The 18,252-nt window shown below is 40.9% G+C and overlaps 1 protein-coding gene across 1 annotated transcript; it reads right to left on the bottom strand.

Moving 5' to 3' along the window:
• Nucleotides 1–527: 527 nt before the first annotated feature.
• On the bottom strand, nucleotides 528–12,378 carry SERPINB5 (serpin family B member 5; the record flags this gene model as incomplete). The annotated part of the gene is made up of 6 exons (XM_080926822.1): nucleotides 12,208–12,378; nucleotides 10,075–10,212; nucleotides 7,382–7,499; nucleotides 6,423–6,565; nucleotides 2,222–2,389; nucleotides 528–920 (listed from the first exon to the last, which is right to left on the bottom strand). Exons 1-6 carry the CDS (start codon nucleotides 12,373–12,375, stop codon nucleotides 528–530), a joined length of 1,128 nt encoding a protein of 375 aa, XP_080782948.1. The 5' UTR covers nucleotides 12,376–12,378.
• Between the last annotated feature and the right edge of the window lie 5,874 nt (nucleotides 12,379–18,252).

Here is an 18,252-nt window from a genome sequence, read left to right on the forward strand (position 1 = left end):
TCTCCAATTATGATCTTGATAAACACTGTTTCATAAGGCTTAACATGAAGACTTCTGGGCCTACAGTACTGTGACATGTACACAAATTCACTTAAAAAGGTACTTTGTGGGCCCTATACTTTATTGTTTCTTAAGGGTTGAAAGGAGTGAAGATGTCTAGAAGTCTTTGTCTCAGTAAAGACAAAGCTGAAAATAGTGTCCCCACATCCTCCCTACAACAATTCCTCCCTTGAAGACTGCATTTTCGTCCATAGCTCCAGATGCTTTGACAAATGAAGAGCACGTATTTTCTAAAGTGATTCCCTTTCACAGCAAGTATTCACTGTTTTCTTTGACAAAGGAAAACAAGGAGGAATTAGAGGGGGGAAATGTTTGTGAGTGTGAAGGATACATATGACAAATATGCACTGCTTCCCGATTCAGCAACATTCACAATTTATTGTATAGAAAGCAATAGTCTGAATACAAAGTTTACAGAGCTCTGCAACTACTGACAAGTTACCTGAGACTTGGCAAGGCCCTGATAGCTAAGGAGAACAGAATTTGCCAAAGAAAATGATGTTTCGCGTTTTGTTGTGTCTAATGATATAAATGAACGGATGGTCAGCATTAAATTCATCCTTGTGCTGTAAGATCCGGGACCCTGGCACCTCGATGGAATCACCACCGTCTTCGGTTATTTCTAGGCATACTCTGTGAATCACATTTGATAGAGACACTCCCTTGGTCTCTGACATCCCAGAGAAATCCGATGTACTTTCATTGAAGAGGCTTTTCAGCCCTAGGCTTTCCAGACTAGCCTTGGGGTCAATCATCTTTTCTACCTTAAACTTTGGAAGGGAGAGTTTGACTTTGGCATTGGCCATGGTGCTGGGGTTGGTCCACTGTAACAGTGTTTCTGGGTTGAGTTGTTTTTCAACCTAAAGACAAAAAAAAGAAAAAAGTATTTAATTTTATTTATTTCTAATTGTAAAATTTGTCTTAAACTACCTTGATTAAAAACAGTAAGTGTTAAGTCTAGTTTTCATGAATTTGAATCAACCTTGGTTTGAAGACACCCCGGCACAGAACAAATTCCTCATGTAAAATCTACCAGCCACCCAGATTTCTTGTTCCCACCTTACAGGAAGGCTCTCTTCTCAGTAACGTAAGAGAGCATGGATTTTATTTACTTAAAATCTAGAGCAGTTTTTCAGACACAGACTGTGCTGTTACACACACAACGGTGAAATGAATGTAAAATTAGAAACTTTCCCGTAGATCTCCTGTTTACTATAACTTTTCTACAAAGGAGCTCATGGAATTCATGATCTGGGCATACTACCAAAGTTAATTAAAAGCTATTCCTTTTTTTAAATAATAGGAACTTAGACTAGTTCTGACTCACTTTTTAATATCAAAAGTGATGAGCACAAACATTTCAACAGGTTTAAAAGATAGATACTCAATGAAGCATAAAATAACTTAGTCATAAAATTATTTATGAAGCAAATGAAATTAAATTGTTCCTTGACCTTCACACAGGTACCACCAAGAAAGACAGTAGCTAACTGCTAGTACTAACATGAAGCAGTACTGTACCAGTGTTATTATTCTCCTGGTGCAAATAAAAGCCAAGGATGTGTTAAGGACATAAGCTAGGGGAAGTACATTTTCTAATGAGAAAATTTTTTTTTTACTTTAGTAGACTACAACAATTACTTTTCAATTAATATTCTCAGTTTTGCTCTGTACAAGTTACTAAGACAAAAAAAAAAACAAAAACAAAAACAAAAGCATTAGAGTTAACTAATTTTGCACTAATGGGTTTATTATTCTGTCTGTTTACAGCTTGGGCATGGAGTGTAGACCAAGGGCTCTTCTCCTCCCAGCCTCTAACCCTTGGTCTTCATGAGATCAACTGATCATGTGGATGGACTGGCTATTACCCTCTGTGACTTCCTTCCTCATTGGTAAACAAGAACATGTTAACAGTTTCTAATTGTGTTATAAATGTTATAAAAACTAAATAAGAAAGTTCTCCTTGACCCATTGTACATGTCAATAAATGTTGGCTGTTTTTTCACATTAAAGAAGAAAAGACACAGAATAAACCTCAAACCCCTTAAAGATGACTGAGCTGAGGTGTGTGAGGCTGGCCCCTCTGAGCCTCCATGGACCCCATCTTTACTTCTTTGCTCTGCTGGGCTTCTCTTGTCTAAGTGACCAGCCGCCTTCTAACCTTCTCAAGGCCTGTGGACTCGTCCTCCACATCCTTGGGCAGCACAATGAGCATACTAAGATGCTTATTCTGGAAAGGAAGTTCGATGACCTTACAGTTGATGTCATCAATGTTACCCAAGCAGAAGGTGGCTTCAAGACTCATCATTTGTACCGGTTTGGTGTCTGTCTGTTAGAAGAGAATATTTTGAAAGGGTTAATTTTCAATTCTTAAAAGCACACATGAAGACATATACAAACGGATATACATATGTACAAACATAGATATAGATCTAGATGATTAAAAGATAAAGACAGAAATAAAGAAAGAAATCACAGTCAAGATAGGAATATACAAGCTTCTCTTGTGGTTTTGGAGCATTACAGCTTAAGCACACACACAAGAAGCCACACGGTATGCATCCTTTAAACATCCTCTGATTTCCTTTAAAGTTATTCATGTACTTTATTATTCCTTGTACTCTACATTATAGGAACTATATCTATTATATTTACATATATATATATATATATATATATATATATATATATATATACAAGAAAAATAAGACAATATGACTTCATATTTTCTGTGGCAGACAACCAATAAAAAACAGGGAATTGTATGAGTCTGGTAATCCCAGCACTCAGGAGATAGAGTTAGAAGGCAATAGAAGAGATTGAAGGCAAACCTGAGCCACATAGTAAATTCAAAGCCACTTCAAGCTACATGGAAATATCTTGTTCCAAAAAAAACAGGCTAAGGACATAACTTAGGAGTATAGTATTTATTTGTCTATCATGTGTAAAGCTCTTGGTTCAATGTCTAACAAAACACACACACACACACACACACACACACACACACATATATGAGAAGGGGAAGAAAGGGAAGAAGGAGGAAAAGATATGGAGAGAGACAGTGTATAAAGTTATTTTAAAAGTATGTTTCTAAGATGTATATGAAACATAAATTTCTTAGGTAGATTTATGCTTGAACCCCAAGATAATTCATCAAATAAATGGAAATATTACAAAATCTGAAAAAGAAAAATTTAAACCAAAACCTCTTGCAGTCTCAAGTATTTAAGATAAAGGGTGCATAACTTAGAGATCTGTGTATCATTTTTCAGAATAGGTATTATGTTAAGCTCTTACTATAACTTTCTCAATGTAGTCAACCCCTTAAAGGACATGAAGAAACATTCAAAAGTTTCATAGTATCACTCAAAATAGTGAGTGATTGGCAAATGCAGTTCAATGAACAAAAAAACGAAATAATAAACATATTCAAAAGGAGTGTTTCCCATGCAGCCCAGAGTCAAGTGCAATTGCTCCTTTGGTAGACACTGGCATATCACAACATCAAACCCCCATAATTCTGCTAAGGGTCTAGGTTTCCAGGCTCTGATGTTACCTGGCTTTATGACTTCATAACAAGAATTGAAGGGATGACACACCTTCTCCCTCTCCTTTCAGAAACATGCTTTAGCACTTTGGCAAATATAAAAACTACAAATCAGAGCCAAAATCCAAGTTCCACCCACTGCCATTACATGATGTCCTGGGGGACACTGTTAGCCACATGCTTGAGTTTTCACATATACTCGGGGACCCTTTGGCAGCCCTTCCCAGGGAGGAACACCAACCACCAATCAAATGTGAGGTGTCATCTTGACATGACTATCAGTGGGGTAATTGATACCCCTGTAATAGCAGAGACTGTAAAGTACATGCTGCCCCAGCCCTCAAGGAAAGACAGTGCTACGAATGTCCAGAGCCATGCTCAAAGCCTGTGTGTGGACTATGCAGTGTCTGAGATGTCTAAAGTGTGACAGCTCTTCCTGTCCCTTAAAGTCGGTTAAGTCCACTGCAGTCAGAAAGCTCAGGGAGAGAGTAAAGGAAGGGCTGTCTGCCCCCACCCTCTTACCCAGCACCCTGGGAGACTTTGAATCTATTAGGAGCAAAAACAGCATTTTGCACTCCCTGAGAAACTATGCATGTGGACGGTTGTGATTTATCTGACACTGACATTCGAGCTAAGAACGTAGCTCAGTTTGTCAAATGCTTGCCATGCGTGCAGAGCTCTGGTTTGAACCTCCAGCAATACATAAACTAAGTGTGGGGGTGCCTGACTACAATCCCGCTGCTGGAGAGGTAGAGACAGGAGAGTCAGAAGGTCAAAGTTGTTTGGGGAGATATTACAAGTTAAAGATCACCTAAGACTGTCCAAAGGAAAATTGAAAGCTGGTCTTTGGAAATTGATTATTCACTCAAAAATATTCAAAGCACTTAGTTGTAAGACACTGTAGACACTGGGGTAAAAAATACAAGGTGCCTGCCCTTATAAAGTTCATGCATTAAGTTGGGCACTAAAAAAGTACATTTGTCTGAAGGAAATTACATTTGGAGCGAGTGTGGTATAAATGTAAACTCCATAGGAGGGAAAGGGGGAAATCACAGAAGCCACTCTAGCTAACCCCAACCAAGTTAGTATCTGAAGGGGATTTCCTCCTGGGTTCAGACATTAAGAGCCTGAGTCTAGAGAGGTCATGGACCCAGGGAAAAAAACCTACTACTATTATTTTGCTATAGAAACATCACAATAAAATGACTACTAATGACATACTGCCATACCCAAACATCAGAGCATTACTCAACTATCATCAGAGAAGTTTCTTCTTGAAGTAGATGGTAATTAACAAAGAAATCCTCAACTGAACAGTCTGGAGAGACTGAGAGGCTTCAGGGCACTCGGCCCTAAATGGGATGTCATTATCTAACCCCTCCCCTGAAGACTCAGAGATCTATGCAGAAAGGCTGTAAGAGCCAAACGTAGTGAGTGGCTTCAAGGACTGGTGCACGTGTGCAGTTACAGAGGCTGGGGCAGCATACGTAAGACCTGCACAGGCTCAAGCCAGATGGGATCCCACCCCTGAGAAGGGGAAGTGGACACAAAGCTAGCCCTGACCAAAAGACTATTCTCAATTGATTCCTGCCAGGAAATGGAAAAGACATTTTCACCAAAGAAGTCTCACTGGGTGTGTATCAACTACACTCCAGGGCAGGCTTCACACTTGGGAGTATGGGGTCAACACAGACTCCATGTGTTTCATGTGTGTGTGCTTTGTTATTTATGTGCCTTATTTTGTTCTTTATACTGTCTATCTATTTTGACATTCTGTTGTTGTTTGTGTTTGCTGTCTTTCTTGTTCGGTTGTGGGGTTTTTTGTTTGTTTTTGACAGGGAGAGAACATCATGGGGTTGGGTGGGGATGGAGGAAGAGGCTCTGAGAGAGTTATGGAGGGGAAGAAGAGGATGAAAATACATTTATTTTTAGAAGATGGTATTTGGTGAGGAGAAATACAACACTGAAAAAAATGTTGCATGATATCTGCAAACCAAGACAGCCGAAGGGTCTGAGTTCTTCTGTTATTTTTTATTACATTCATCCCTGCCTGTGAGAGTGTGCAGATATATATAAGCACCGTGGCAAATGAGCACACCTGGAAGTCAGAACAACTTACAGAAGCCATTTCCCTTTTCTACCATGTGGGGACTGAGGACCAAACACAAGCCATGAGAATTGGCAGTAAGTCCCTTCACCTGCCTGGCCCAGGTCTGAGTATTCACACAAGTCCCATCTCACCAAAGACCAGCCACATCACATAAGGATCCCTGAGCTTCCCTGGTTTCTCTCAAGACTTTTCCAGTCTTGGTTCTTTGGTTTAATTTATTTTTTAATATTTTTTACTTATGAATTTTAGCTTTACTACATCCATGTCAATAGTATAAATGAGATGCCCTGAAAAACAGGTTGCTAATTCCTTCTGTAATGATTCCCAGGAATGTAGATGAGTAAAGCTATGCTTCGGGTTTCCTTCATAGTCAACCATATCATAAATACTTTGAGCTAGGCTGGGGACTACAAAAGGGAGGGGGAGAAGTAGGGTGTAAATATTAAACCATGTGTTTTGTTGCCAGGTAAGTAAAAAAAAAAAAAAAAAATGAGATCAAAGTGCAGCTATTGAGTCAGGAACAAAAGTCCTAAGTGGTCAAGACTTCCTGACAATCTGGAGGCTTCCAGTTTGCTTTGCTTGCTTGCTTTCCTTTTTCCTCCTTCGATTGTTGCATGTCTTCATTTTCTACACAGAGAATCATTCCTGTACCCTGCTCTACTGCCACGACCTTGGACTCTACTTCCTGCTTCACGATGCACATACCTTGTTGATTCTGAACGGACATTCTTTCGTTTCTGATTCCGGAAATTTCTTCATCCACTTTCCAACAAAGTAGGCAGCATTAACCACAAGGATTTGGGTCTGGTCACTTATACTGTTCTCTGACAAAATGTCCTCAAAGTGGCCTGCAAATGATTACAGAAAAGCACATATAGCAATTATCTGTCTAAATTGCCTGCTGTTGCATGCTTGTTCGCTCCAGCAGGGGATCCCACCATAACCAGCAGTGACTGCCAATCCTTCATGATTACTTTCTATTCCCAGCAGACTTCCCTGTACAAACACTGTAAAAACATCTCTAGGGACACTGAGTACAACCCAAACCATCTTGGTTCCAATTCTTTCCTGGAAAAGAAGGCTATTGACTGGGACTTTCAGCGGGGCTAGGGAGGGTAGGTAAGGACAGAGACAGGACTGAGAAGGCTCCAGGAGGAGCAGGGATGAACTCTGGAACTCAGCATCCTGAACAGTTGAGGGACTCAGGACAAACTTCTACCATGATACTAGGTTTGCCTTTGTCTACGCTTGCCTAAGGCCTTTTGTCCTTGATCCTGTTTTTGATAACGTTATAAGAATTTTTAGTTGGAGGTCGATTCGAGCATCATCTTTCCATCTCTAGACTTTAAAATCTGCCTTCACCATTTGCCAAAGCCCATAGTATAAAAGGAACAGCTGGGCCTCTCCCAGGGCGTGTGAGCATGTGGCAGCTTGTCAGAGAGCAAGGAAAGGCCCATGGAGAACAATGCACCACGATGATCTGCCAAGTAAAGAGCTGGTGTGAGAAATGCCTAGAAACCCAAGTTGTTGGCATGGCTTGCTGAGCAAAGAATGTGCTCATGTACTAAAAATATCTGAGGAAGCTTCCAGATGCTCAGTACTCCTAAGTTTAAAACAAAGACTAAGCAGGGAGGGCCAGCTGAGCATTATTAAATGGTACTTGCCATCTGTGAGCTCCTTAATGGAGCTGTTAATTTGACCTTTCGTTTCTTCCAGTTTATCTTTGAAGTCAACAGTTTCCAATTCTTTTGCATATGGTCTTTTGGTGGAACTGATAAATTCCTGAAAAGAAACAAACATTCAATTCACAAACTCGAGCAGCTCCTTGCAAAGGTAGATAGAACTAATGTAGTACCACACTGCGCTAAGAAACTCTTTCCTTAAATGCCTATTACTATGCATACATTTTCAAAACTGATCACACTATCTGAAGCATTGTATATAAATAAGTATTTTCTTTGAATTAGATGTTTTATTTCTTTAACTGTAAGACATATCAAATTACTAAATTATTAATTGGATATAATTTTTGTGAAAAACAAAAGAAACACTATATTATTAAATATGTATTTAGATATGAAACTCCCCATTATTTAAAAAATATTTATTTATATTACTCTATACAAAATATAAACATATTGATGTGTTTTCTATTTAAAACATGCCTCAGACTCTTAAGGTCTCGGCACCATTTTGAGACTTTCAATAACCTTTGGAAAATAGGGCTTAACTGAAGGAACTAGGTCACTGGAAGCCTTGAAGATAATATTATCTCTGGCCATTTCCTGTGACTCTTTACTTTCTGGTACTTTGTGCTGTGAACAGAGGTCTTCTGCTATATACTCCTATTGATGTATCTGCCCAAGCAAATGGGAACAAACAGCCATGGACTGAACCCAGTGAAACTTGGAGCCAGAACAAATATTTATTCCATTAAGTTGTTTCTGGGTGGCATTTTATCAGAGCAACAAGAGTGTGTGTGTGTGTGTGTGTGTGTGTGTGTGTGTGTGTGTGTGTGTGTGTGTGTGTGTAAAACAGAAAATAAAGCAATGGACAAAAAAAACTTTTATTTTCCCTAGAATAAGTGATGTTTTTTAGGGTTCTAGCATTCAAATAAGATCCACAGATCAGGAGTCAGACATCTAAGCTCTTGTTAGAATGAACTCTTAAGCCTCTAGACATACTGACTTGGACTGGGTACTTTAGCCAAGATTTCCAGGAGTTTCATCTGTATGTTGAAATGTGAAACAGGGCTATAAAGAGCACAGCAGTGTGTCTAAGTCTAACTCTAACTCACATTTAAAACGCAAATCCTACCCCCACTGGTACTGATAGAGGAGATTTGAAGCCACCAAGATGGGCTTTCAACAAACATTTAAGTAGTTCTGAGTCAGGTGATGCCCCTTAGAGCACAAGTGTTTGTACTACAGTTTATATATTTGCAGGCACTCCATAGTAGGAGGAGAAAAGGAAATCAAAATGAGGAAGAGAAAGGAACGGAATGGGAAAGAGGAGAGGAGAGGAAGGGAGGAGAGGAATGAAAAGAAAGAGAAGGAAGAAGGGAAAGAGGAGAACACATGGAAAGGGAGAAGGAAAGGGAAAAGAAGTAAAGGAAGAAAAGGAAGGGTGAGAGAGGGGAGGGGAATGAGAAAATGGGAAATGGTGGGAAAAGAAAACAAGAAGTGTTTAAGCTCCTAGTTTCATAGAAATCCTTCTGGGAGTGAAGTCCAACCAAGCTAACATAACTTGAATGCCACATCAGTCTGCCCTCGAATTTCTTCACAGAAACAACAGTCTTAGCTAACTACTAACTTAGCTCCAGTCCATTGAACCCAACCTTCAACTAACTGAGGCAGCCAGTACTACCTAAGAACACCAGAAAGACGGTGAGGTGAGGAGCCTCCACTGTCACTGCCAATGACAAAAGTCATTAAGTATCACTTAGGGAGCTTTTAAAATGTTCCAATGCCCAGATGAAACTCACATCTCAATTTTCTTTAATTTCCCAGGTGACGGCTGGAATAAAAATAGTTGTGCATGTGTCTTCAAGCCATAAGAGTAAACTGACAACAATATCTAGTAACTTAATTCCCAGAGATCTTTCACAAAAACCAATACTGAATGCATAACATTGTTGTGCCAAAGTGGGACATTTGGCTTAGTGATTGAAAAGCTTGAAGTTCTGACCATGGAAATCAGAACTGAGTGAGTTCTGTTAGCAGAGATGGGAAGGTCCTATCATCAAGAATCTTGGTTATGTGTTTAAATAGAGATCTCAAAAGATCTTATGCTACACTCTGGAGTCTAACAAGAGTGGACCACAATGTTCTTCATATGACTGCTTCAAGAAAGGATTTGATTTCAATGACTGTGGTAGCTTTGTACAAATGTCTTTAGCTAGCCTAGAAAAACAACAGATATTCACATCTAATTAAAACTGATCGTTTGTAGTGGTTATCTTCTTGATGACTAAAAGATTTCTGGAACATGTCAAAAACTGAATTGGGGCATTTAAGACATTATCAGGCCATGGTTCCTTGTTTAAGGAGAGAGCTCATCACAAATTGTCTTGAGCCCCATATGAAGATCCATTTATTAGGTAGTTGGAGCTTCCATTGTCCTTCCATAGACTGGGCTTTGGCAGAGTGCTTGTCATTGCTTGCTGGGGGAGAGGGACACACTTCTTTATACTCTGAGCAGAAGTGACTACTGCTTCATCTATCAGCATCCAACATCTGCAGGGAGGTGCTTTATTTAAACTCCCTCAGGTCAGAGCTGTCACTCTGAAAAGGAAACCTAGCAGTGTAAGATGCCCCTTCTGGGAAAAGGTCCCATCCTACTGTTACAAGAAACTTACTGTAGAAGGATTCAGAGACTTGTCTATGTAGAGTCGCTTGATTAGTTTCAAAGAGTAAAAAGAACTGAGCTTATTAACATCAGAAGTGACTGTTTGAAACCCAAAGGGTACATCCTTAACGTTCTCAAAATGAAGGACCTGTTAAGAGAAAAAAAAATCATTATTAAGAAAAAAAACAAAACAAAACAAACAAAAACATGGTCCTCAGGGTTGAGGAGACACAGTTCTTGCCCTGCAAGCATGAGGCCTTAATTGGATCCCCGGATTCATGCATCAGTAGATCCTCAGTGATGGATAAGGCATGGAGATCAGCTCCCCATCAATCTAAGATTTGACTACATCCATCTTACATGAGTTCTGTGCAGGTGACCACAGCTGCCCAGAATTTGTGCACCTCTAAGCATGTCTAGTCCAGAGGTTTGCATTTTACAGCACTTCTCCCTACCCTCCATCGCTTACATTTTATCTGGATCCTAGTCCATATTTCCTGAGCCTTGGCATTGTGTGGGTAAGAGTGGTCAAGAGAGATGTCTCATGTAGGGCTGAGCACTGGTCTCTTATTCTTAGTTATTGATCAGTTATGTATCTAAGCATGACTGCTGCCCACTGCAGGAAGGGATTTCTCCAATCAGAATTTAGAGCATATGGAGCCACTGGTATAATTCCCATTCCTCGGCAGCTGGCCTTGCACCTATACAAATATAATCACCACTAGCAGGACTAGATAGATTATAAAAAGAAAAAAAGATATAAGAAACTGGAAAAGTCCACGTTCGGTGGCGGGGGAGGATGTAAAGGAAGTTAGAAAGAGTAAATGGAGGCTGGAGAGGTGGCTCAGTGGTTAAGAGCACTGACTGCTCTTCCAGAGGTCCTGAGTTCAATTCCCAGCAAGCTCACAACTATCTCTAGTGAGATCCAATTCCATTGTCCTCTTCTGGTGTGTGTGAAGATAGTAACAGAGTACATAAAATAAATAAATATTATTAAAAAAAAAAAGAAAGAGTAAATGGGGATGGATATGATCGTGTTTCATTGTACACATATGTAAGTTCTCAAGAAATAACTAAAATTAATATTGCAGAGACCAGATGTGATGGAAAAGACAAACAGGTCACATGCAGGGAAATATCTTCCTTGTGGTTGAGGCATGGACCCCCATTGACCCCCAACAGTACTTCCAGAAAAAGAGATGGCACCTGGAGGATGGAAGCTAGGTTTCCAGCATATGGAGGTGAGAAGTTCAAACGGTACAGCTCCTCTCCCCAGGACTGAGACCGTCTCCTCTGCCTCCCTCAGTTCCCCATCCTGACCCAGTCAACACTGTGTATGTCATGATTTTAGGGGAACTGGTGAAGCAGGTGTTTCCCTTTTAAGTACTGATGGATCTGTGACAGAATGGGGTTTTTAATTTTTTTTTTTTTTTTTTTTTTTTTTTTTTGAGCCTTGCATCAATCTGCATAAGGAAAATAGCAGAAAGCAATTAGAAAGTGTACCTGCTGTCTAAGACTAAATCTCAAAACAGCAATGAAGCAGTGCCTGTCATTTGAAGGTCCCAGAATGTCAAGGCTAATCAAGCATAGCTCAAAAGAAGCCCTGAAACTTCTCTCTGTACATATGTGTTTGTGTGGGAAATTTTACTCCAGTTCACGCCGCTCAGATGAGATCTCGAGCGATTTACTCTCTTCATCTACACTAGCTTGAAGATAGATCATTTGAGATGTTGCTGCTGAGATTCCACATACTCTAGGGTAGAATGCAGTTGTGCTTTTATCGTAATATAAGTTTGATGCTCGAAATAAATTGTGTTTGAGAAGCAGTGCTTCTGTTCTCTGGATGTAGGGCACGGGGCAGGGAATAGCTTTTCCCCATTTGTTAAGGATACACGCAACACAGTATTTAATAAGTCATTTTAATTGACCTTCAAGTATGTCAGGTAAGCAATGTCATATGACCGACCATCAGGTCCCGATGGTCTCCGTCTCAGCCTGGTACCTGTTCTAAATATAGGTTCTGCTACCCCTAAATGGGTGTTTCCATTTAGAATAAATTAAAGGAGCCCTAGAAATGGTACAGTTCTTGGTCCTGAATAGCTCCACTTACACATTTTCCCCCCCCCGGGCCTGGGCAGCTTACCTGTCCAATCTCACTTGCCGTGTCACCTTTGGCACCTACTTGTGCAAGGGACAGAGAAGTGGAGAGACATATTGGAGAGAAGAGAATGTTTCCTGCTGGCTCCTTTTCACACAGTTGTTTGAACAAGTCAACAGCAAAAGCTGAATTTGCCAGTCTCAGGGCATCCATCCTGGGCCTAGAAACAAGCACCAAACTTAATTTCCAATGCAACATGTGTTCCCAGCTACATCAGCTCCAATCCTGCCAACAACAGTAAGAATTCTGTGGAGCAATGATTTTGGACAGGAGGCAAGAAGAAACTTCGGGTGGATTCCAAAAGAAAGGCAGCTGTGAAGAAACCTCAGATGCCTTGAGACACATGGTGTCATACTTTCTCAGCCACTATGGCCAGCATCAGCAGCCCAGTCCTGTTTCACTTCCTCGGGAAGTGACCAGAGCAACCGGTAGCATCAGTAACACTCGGTTCACTTTAAAATCGTATATTTCAACTACTCTTTTGGCTAAATCATACAAAATAGTTATTTGTATATCAAAAAAAGTAATTGTAGCATCTATGTGTGGTTGTGTTTAATATTTAGTTCTATTCAATATTAAGTGTATAATTTTGTGCTTAAAAAAGATACACAGAATTCCTAATTTTTAAACAATGGGTGTAACATTGTTTGGAAGTAGGAGCTCTGCATTTTTAATTAGTTAAAATGGGGTCATACTAAAGTTAGGTAGGGACTAATCCAATGTGACAAGTGTCTTTCTAAAAACAGGAAAGAAAATACAGAGACTCGTGCAAAGAGAAAAAGAAAACCTGTACACAGCTATCACATACCTTGGACAGGATGCATACCCCAAGGTCAGAGAGAATGTTTTACAACTCAGGGTCAAAGGACCCACAGGTGTGTTAGGGTCAAGTGCATGGATAGAATTACTATTAGCACCTTAAGCCTCAACAGACATTACAAATGCAGACAGGAAGATAAAATTTTTTTTAAAAAAGTGAATTTCTAATTTTCACATCAGAGTTCAGAAGTCTCTGTAAAGGGCTATATACAGAAAAGACTCAAATAGATCATAATATTTCTCAGAATCCAAAAAGTGTATTTATTAGCAAAAGGAAGACAAAGCTGAGTCCACTGGTGACCACCAGCCATGCTCCCTGACCTCCTCCCTCTGTTTATACCCCGATGAATATGCCTCTCAGGTTAGCATTCCTATTGCAACTATATCACAAGGTAACCAAAAGTTAGATTGGGCATTTATACTTTCTTTAAGGTTATTCTTTCTCTTCGACTGAGTTGGGATAAGAGAAAACATCACCCCAGCCTAGTACATAGTACATAGAAGCCAGCAGAGTCGCCTGCTTGGATGTCTATGGAGAATTCTGTGCTGTGGATTTGGTTTACTGCTTACATGGGAATTCCCACGTCTGCATGAAGACACTCTGGGTTCCTTCCCCCAGCTGGCTCTAACTGGTAAATAAAGTTGCAGGTGGCCAATGGCAAAAAGGCAGAGGTGAGACTTAAGGTTCCCGGGGAGGGAAGTAGGAGAGAAAAGAAGGAGAATGGCCATAGCAGAGAAACAGCTCCAGCTGAGAAGGGCAGAGACACTGCCAACATGCAAGAAATTGTGAACCTAAAAGGTTGTAGGCCTGGGCCAAGGGCAGGCCAGGATGCAATAAAGGATTTAGTAAGAAACAATTCAGAAATATCGACCAGAGGGGAAAAGTGTGTTAGCCACAGGAAGGTTTGGACGCACCCAGCCACTGATTGATCTGTTTAAGGCATATTATGTGTGTGTGTGTGTGTGTGTGTGTGTGTGTGTGTGTGTGTGTTTATGGTGTGTGTGGTGTGGTATGGTGTGTGTGTGTGTGTGTGTGTATCTTTCATTAGACAATCAAGACCATTGGGGCAGATAGAAAGGAAGTCGGGTCGCTGCCGACAATGGGGAAATTTATGCAAATTAAAATACTACCGCAACAGTTCTGAGCCATCTGTTCACCAGGTCCAAGACATACACATGAGAGACGTTCAGAACACGAGCTCGGGCATCCTGTAGCACCATTTGTAACACTGACTGTTCTGAGTTCACCACAAACACAAGTTGGTATGAGTGTGAATGGGTGTGAAGTGAGTAGAGAAACCTAAACTCTGACCCCTGCATATCTGTCAGTGCTCTATCCAGGAAGCACACTCAAGCCTAAGGAAATGTCCACTCTGATGTTCACTACGTCTAGTGTGTGCAGAGATACACTTAGCCTAAATGACTGTGCATAAAGACTCATTCAGCTTTTAATAAGGCTAATTACAAAGTATCTCAGTGCTGCACCCCAACGTGAGGCTTGGATCCACTTTTTGCTTGGAAACTATAAACTAATGCACACTTGACGGGTTCCTATCTGCCGGACCTTCCCTTCCACAGAGAACCTTCTTCTCTGCATGGCAGCTTCAGCACTTGAAGTCCAAACCTGTCCATCTGCCTAACAACTGGCTTCTTTATTAGAAAATCTTCCTTGGCTATGGAGAAAGGTAGCAGCACTTAATATCCCCTCTATAGCACAATTGCCTGATAGAGCCTAAAGGTGTCAAAGATAAGGTCTGTAAATACATGGAAAGTTTTGTAATAGTATGATGGTTAACTTCACTGTTGTCTTAGTCAGGGTTTCTATTCCTGTACAAACATCATGACCAAGAAGCAAGTTGGGGAGGAAAGGGTTTATTCAGCTTACACTTCCATATCGATGTTTATCACCAAAGGAAGTCAGGACTGGAACTCAAGCAGGTCAGGAAGCAGGAGCTGATGCAGAGGCCATGGAGGGATGTTACTGGTTTGCTTCCCCTGGCTTGCTCAGCCTACTTTCTTATAGAACCCAGGTCTACCAGCCCAGGGATGGCACCACCCACAATGGGCTGGGCCCTCCCCCGTTGATCACTAGTCGACAAAATGCCTTACAGATGGATCTCATGGAGGTATTTCCTCAACTGAGGCTCCTTTCTCTGTGATAACTCCAGCTTGTGTCAAGTTGACAAAAAACCAGCCAATACAACTGTGAACTTACGTAATTTAGAATCACCGTGGGTGCAGATCTTTGAGCATGCCTGTTAGGTAGTTTCAAAGTTAGATTAATTAAGGTACAGGACCACTCTAACTATGGGAGGCCCTGTGCTAGGAGCCAATGTCTCAGACGAAATAACAGAGAGAAAGCAAGCTGAGCACAACCTCCAGCCACTCTGTTTCCTGACTGTGAATTAGAGCTACCAGTCCCTGGTCCCTGCTGTTCACAAGGGGCTGTGTCATCTGCAACTGAAAGACGAAGGAGACACATCCTCCCTAACACTGCTTGCCTCTGACTTTGTTGTCACAACTAGACAACTGGCAAGCAGTCCTGAGTTCAATTCCCAGCACCCACATGGTGGCCCACAACCATCTGTAATGGGATCTGATGCCCTCTTCTGGTGTGTATGAAGACAGAACACTCATGTGCATTAAATAACTAAATTTCAAATAAACCGAAATGTCACATGGAAAATCTCATCAGTGGCTCTGTGATTTGTTCCAAGGAATCTGAGAGCACTGAACAGCACCGTCATCCAAAGTAGCTGGAGAGAGGCCTTGGACACAGTCTGCTGCATTTGCCTAGGTTGTAAAACAAAGAATTTACACAAGGCTTCAACATGCAGGAAGTAATGTCTAGAAAAGGGTGAGAAGTTCCTCTGCGGGCTATTTTGCAGAAGTAAATTCTATTTTCAGACTTCCAAATACCACATCAGAGATGAAACCCACACAGTAGGTTTCCATGGCTGACAGTTCAGCTTCAAAATGCTAAAATCTCCTCAACTGTTTCCTTTTTATCAACTTTTTATGGGTTGTTTTCTTTCATTTCATGAAAGTACAAGAATCTTTTTTTTTTTAAGATGTTATTTGATTTTACTCTAACGGGAAAAAAGAACTGCATCATTCAAAACCACTTTGGAGTTGTAAAGTAACTTTTATCTTATTAGGAAGAAAGTCAATAACTCCTCAAATAGTGACACAAAGTCAGTCTTCAAGACTCTCTCGTTCTCTCACTAAGGAATGGCCCACTGGCTATACAGTACTAGCATGGTCAGCCCAAAAATCGTAAGCATACAAGCAACACTAAGTAGACCCAGTAGGTTCTACTTACATGTCTGTGTGTGTAAAATCTTCCTGAAAGTAATAATGAGAGGCTGTGAATTTGAGAGATAATAGAAGAATAGGAAGGGCTGGGAGGAGGAAAGGGGGGAGAAATGATGTGATTATATTTTAATTAATTTTTTAAACTATTAAGAAAAGTCAAGAGGCGTGCTCCTGCCATTCTTTGCTGAGGTATTGTATAATCACCTTTTAAAGTAGGACAAGATCTGGCAGCAGGATCTAGTCTGGCCCTGCCTCTTCAATTTGCAAATGAGTGAAATGGAAGAAGAGGCTGTGGTTCTCCCAGGCCGCCCACACAGGAGTGAGAGTGGCAAAGCCAGACCTAGAATCCATTTCTCCTGGCTCCCAGCCAGTCCTCCCCATACCTTCCCACCTTCTTTCACCATAGTTGGGCATTTGTTTTTTACTGGAGCTTCTCAAGTTCCCAAACTCCTGTGTCCTAAATGATCTCCTTCAAAGACACCAAGATTACCTCGCTGCTTTTGTTTGGATTTTCTAGGTGCTTAGTTGGTTGGTTTTAATGACATAGGACTTTTCCCTTAAGGTTTTCCTACTTGAAAGATCTCTAATTCTCTTTTCTGCCTCTGGTGGTCGAATTGTTTCATTAGTTCTATAATGTGTGGGCACCTTACTCAAGCCAGGCAGGTATTAGGAATCCCAAGGAAGGGGCTGGAGAGATGGCTCTGTAGCTAAAAGCCCTGGCTGATCGTGCAGAGGAACCAGGTTTGTCTCCCGCACCCACATGGTGGCTCATAATCATCTGTAACTCCAGCTTGAGAGGATGCAATAAAATAAAGATAAATAAATCAAAACAATTGGCAATAAAACCCCAACGTTCACACATAGTAACTTCTGCCTCCAGCAAGCTTTCAGAGAGTGGCCTAAGAGTGACGCAGAGTGTACTAGTTACCATGGGGACTCTCATCAACACTGCAGCCCTAGAGGAAATCTTAGGGACACCTTCTGAGAATCACTGACACCCAAGTGAGTCAAGGATCAGGTCTTAGTCAGACAAATGTGGGGGGCAGAGAGAATGCAAACAAATCTGTGGGTGTAAGGATAAGGTTTAGAATATAGTAAAGAATCATGCTAGTCTATCAACATAATGATAGTAGATTCTTCACTAAGGTCTTCCAGTAGCTCTGGGAAGCTGGCTAGGACCAGAAACATCTGTTTCCAGGACCAGATGTGACTTCCCTCCTGTTGACTAGACCTTAGGAGCAATTAGACAGCTGCTAGTCACCACTAATATGTGAGCGCCACTGCACTTCTTGCTCATCCAGCCATGCTGGTAATTGTCACAGTTCATAAGTGTTGCAGCTGAGCAAAACTCCCTAAGAGCTTCCCTCCCTCGGCAGCTCACACAGTATTTTCTGGAAGCATGGGAGCAATTATAAAAGTCTGTGTTGGTTCTTCTTCACAGAAATAAGAAATATATCAAGATATATTTACAAATACCTTGGCCATATAGCTGGGATTTTCTCTTATTATATCATGACTAAAATAATCTATTTATTTTAATCTATGTTGTGCTATGTGGCTGGTTACCTGATCTCAAGTACCATGTGACCCTCTTGTCACATCTTCCCAGTGACTCTCCTGTGCCTGGCTCTATCCCAAGTGGCTTAACTTCCGTTAAGATAGGTAGATGATTCATTCATCGATAGCTAGATAGATACATACATAGATAGATTGATAGACACAGAGATAGATGTAGAGATACAAGTGTATTTATGTGTATGTATACACTTATGTATTATATATAATTTTAAGTTAATGTAAAATAATATAATTCCTCAAGGCCTATTCAATAACCTTCTGCCTCTTTCTCCTTCTGTATTAAGCCCCCTTTCTCCTCACCAGCTGGAGGCCCCTCAT

This window comes from Micromys minutus (genome assembly GCF_963924665.1).
Source record: "Micromys minutus genome assembly, chromosome: 12".
NCBI classification, from domain to species: domain Eukaryota; kingdom Metazoa; phylum Chordata; class Mammalia; order Rodentia; family Muridae; genus Micromys; species Micromys minutus.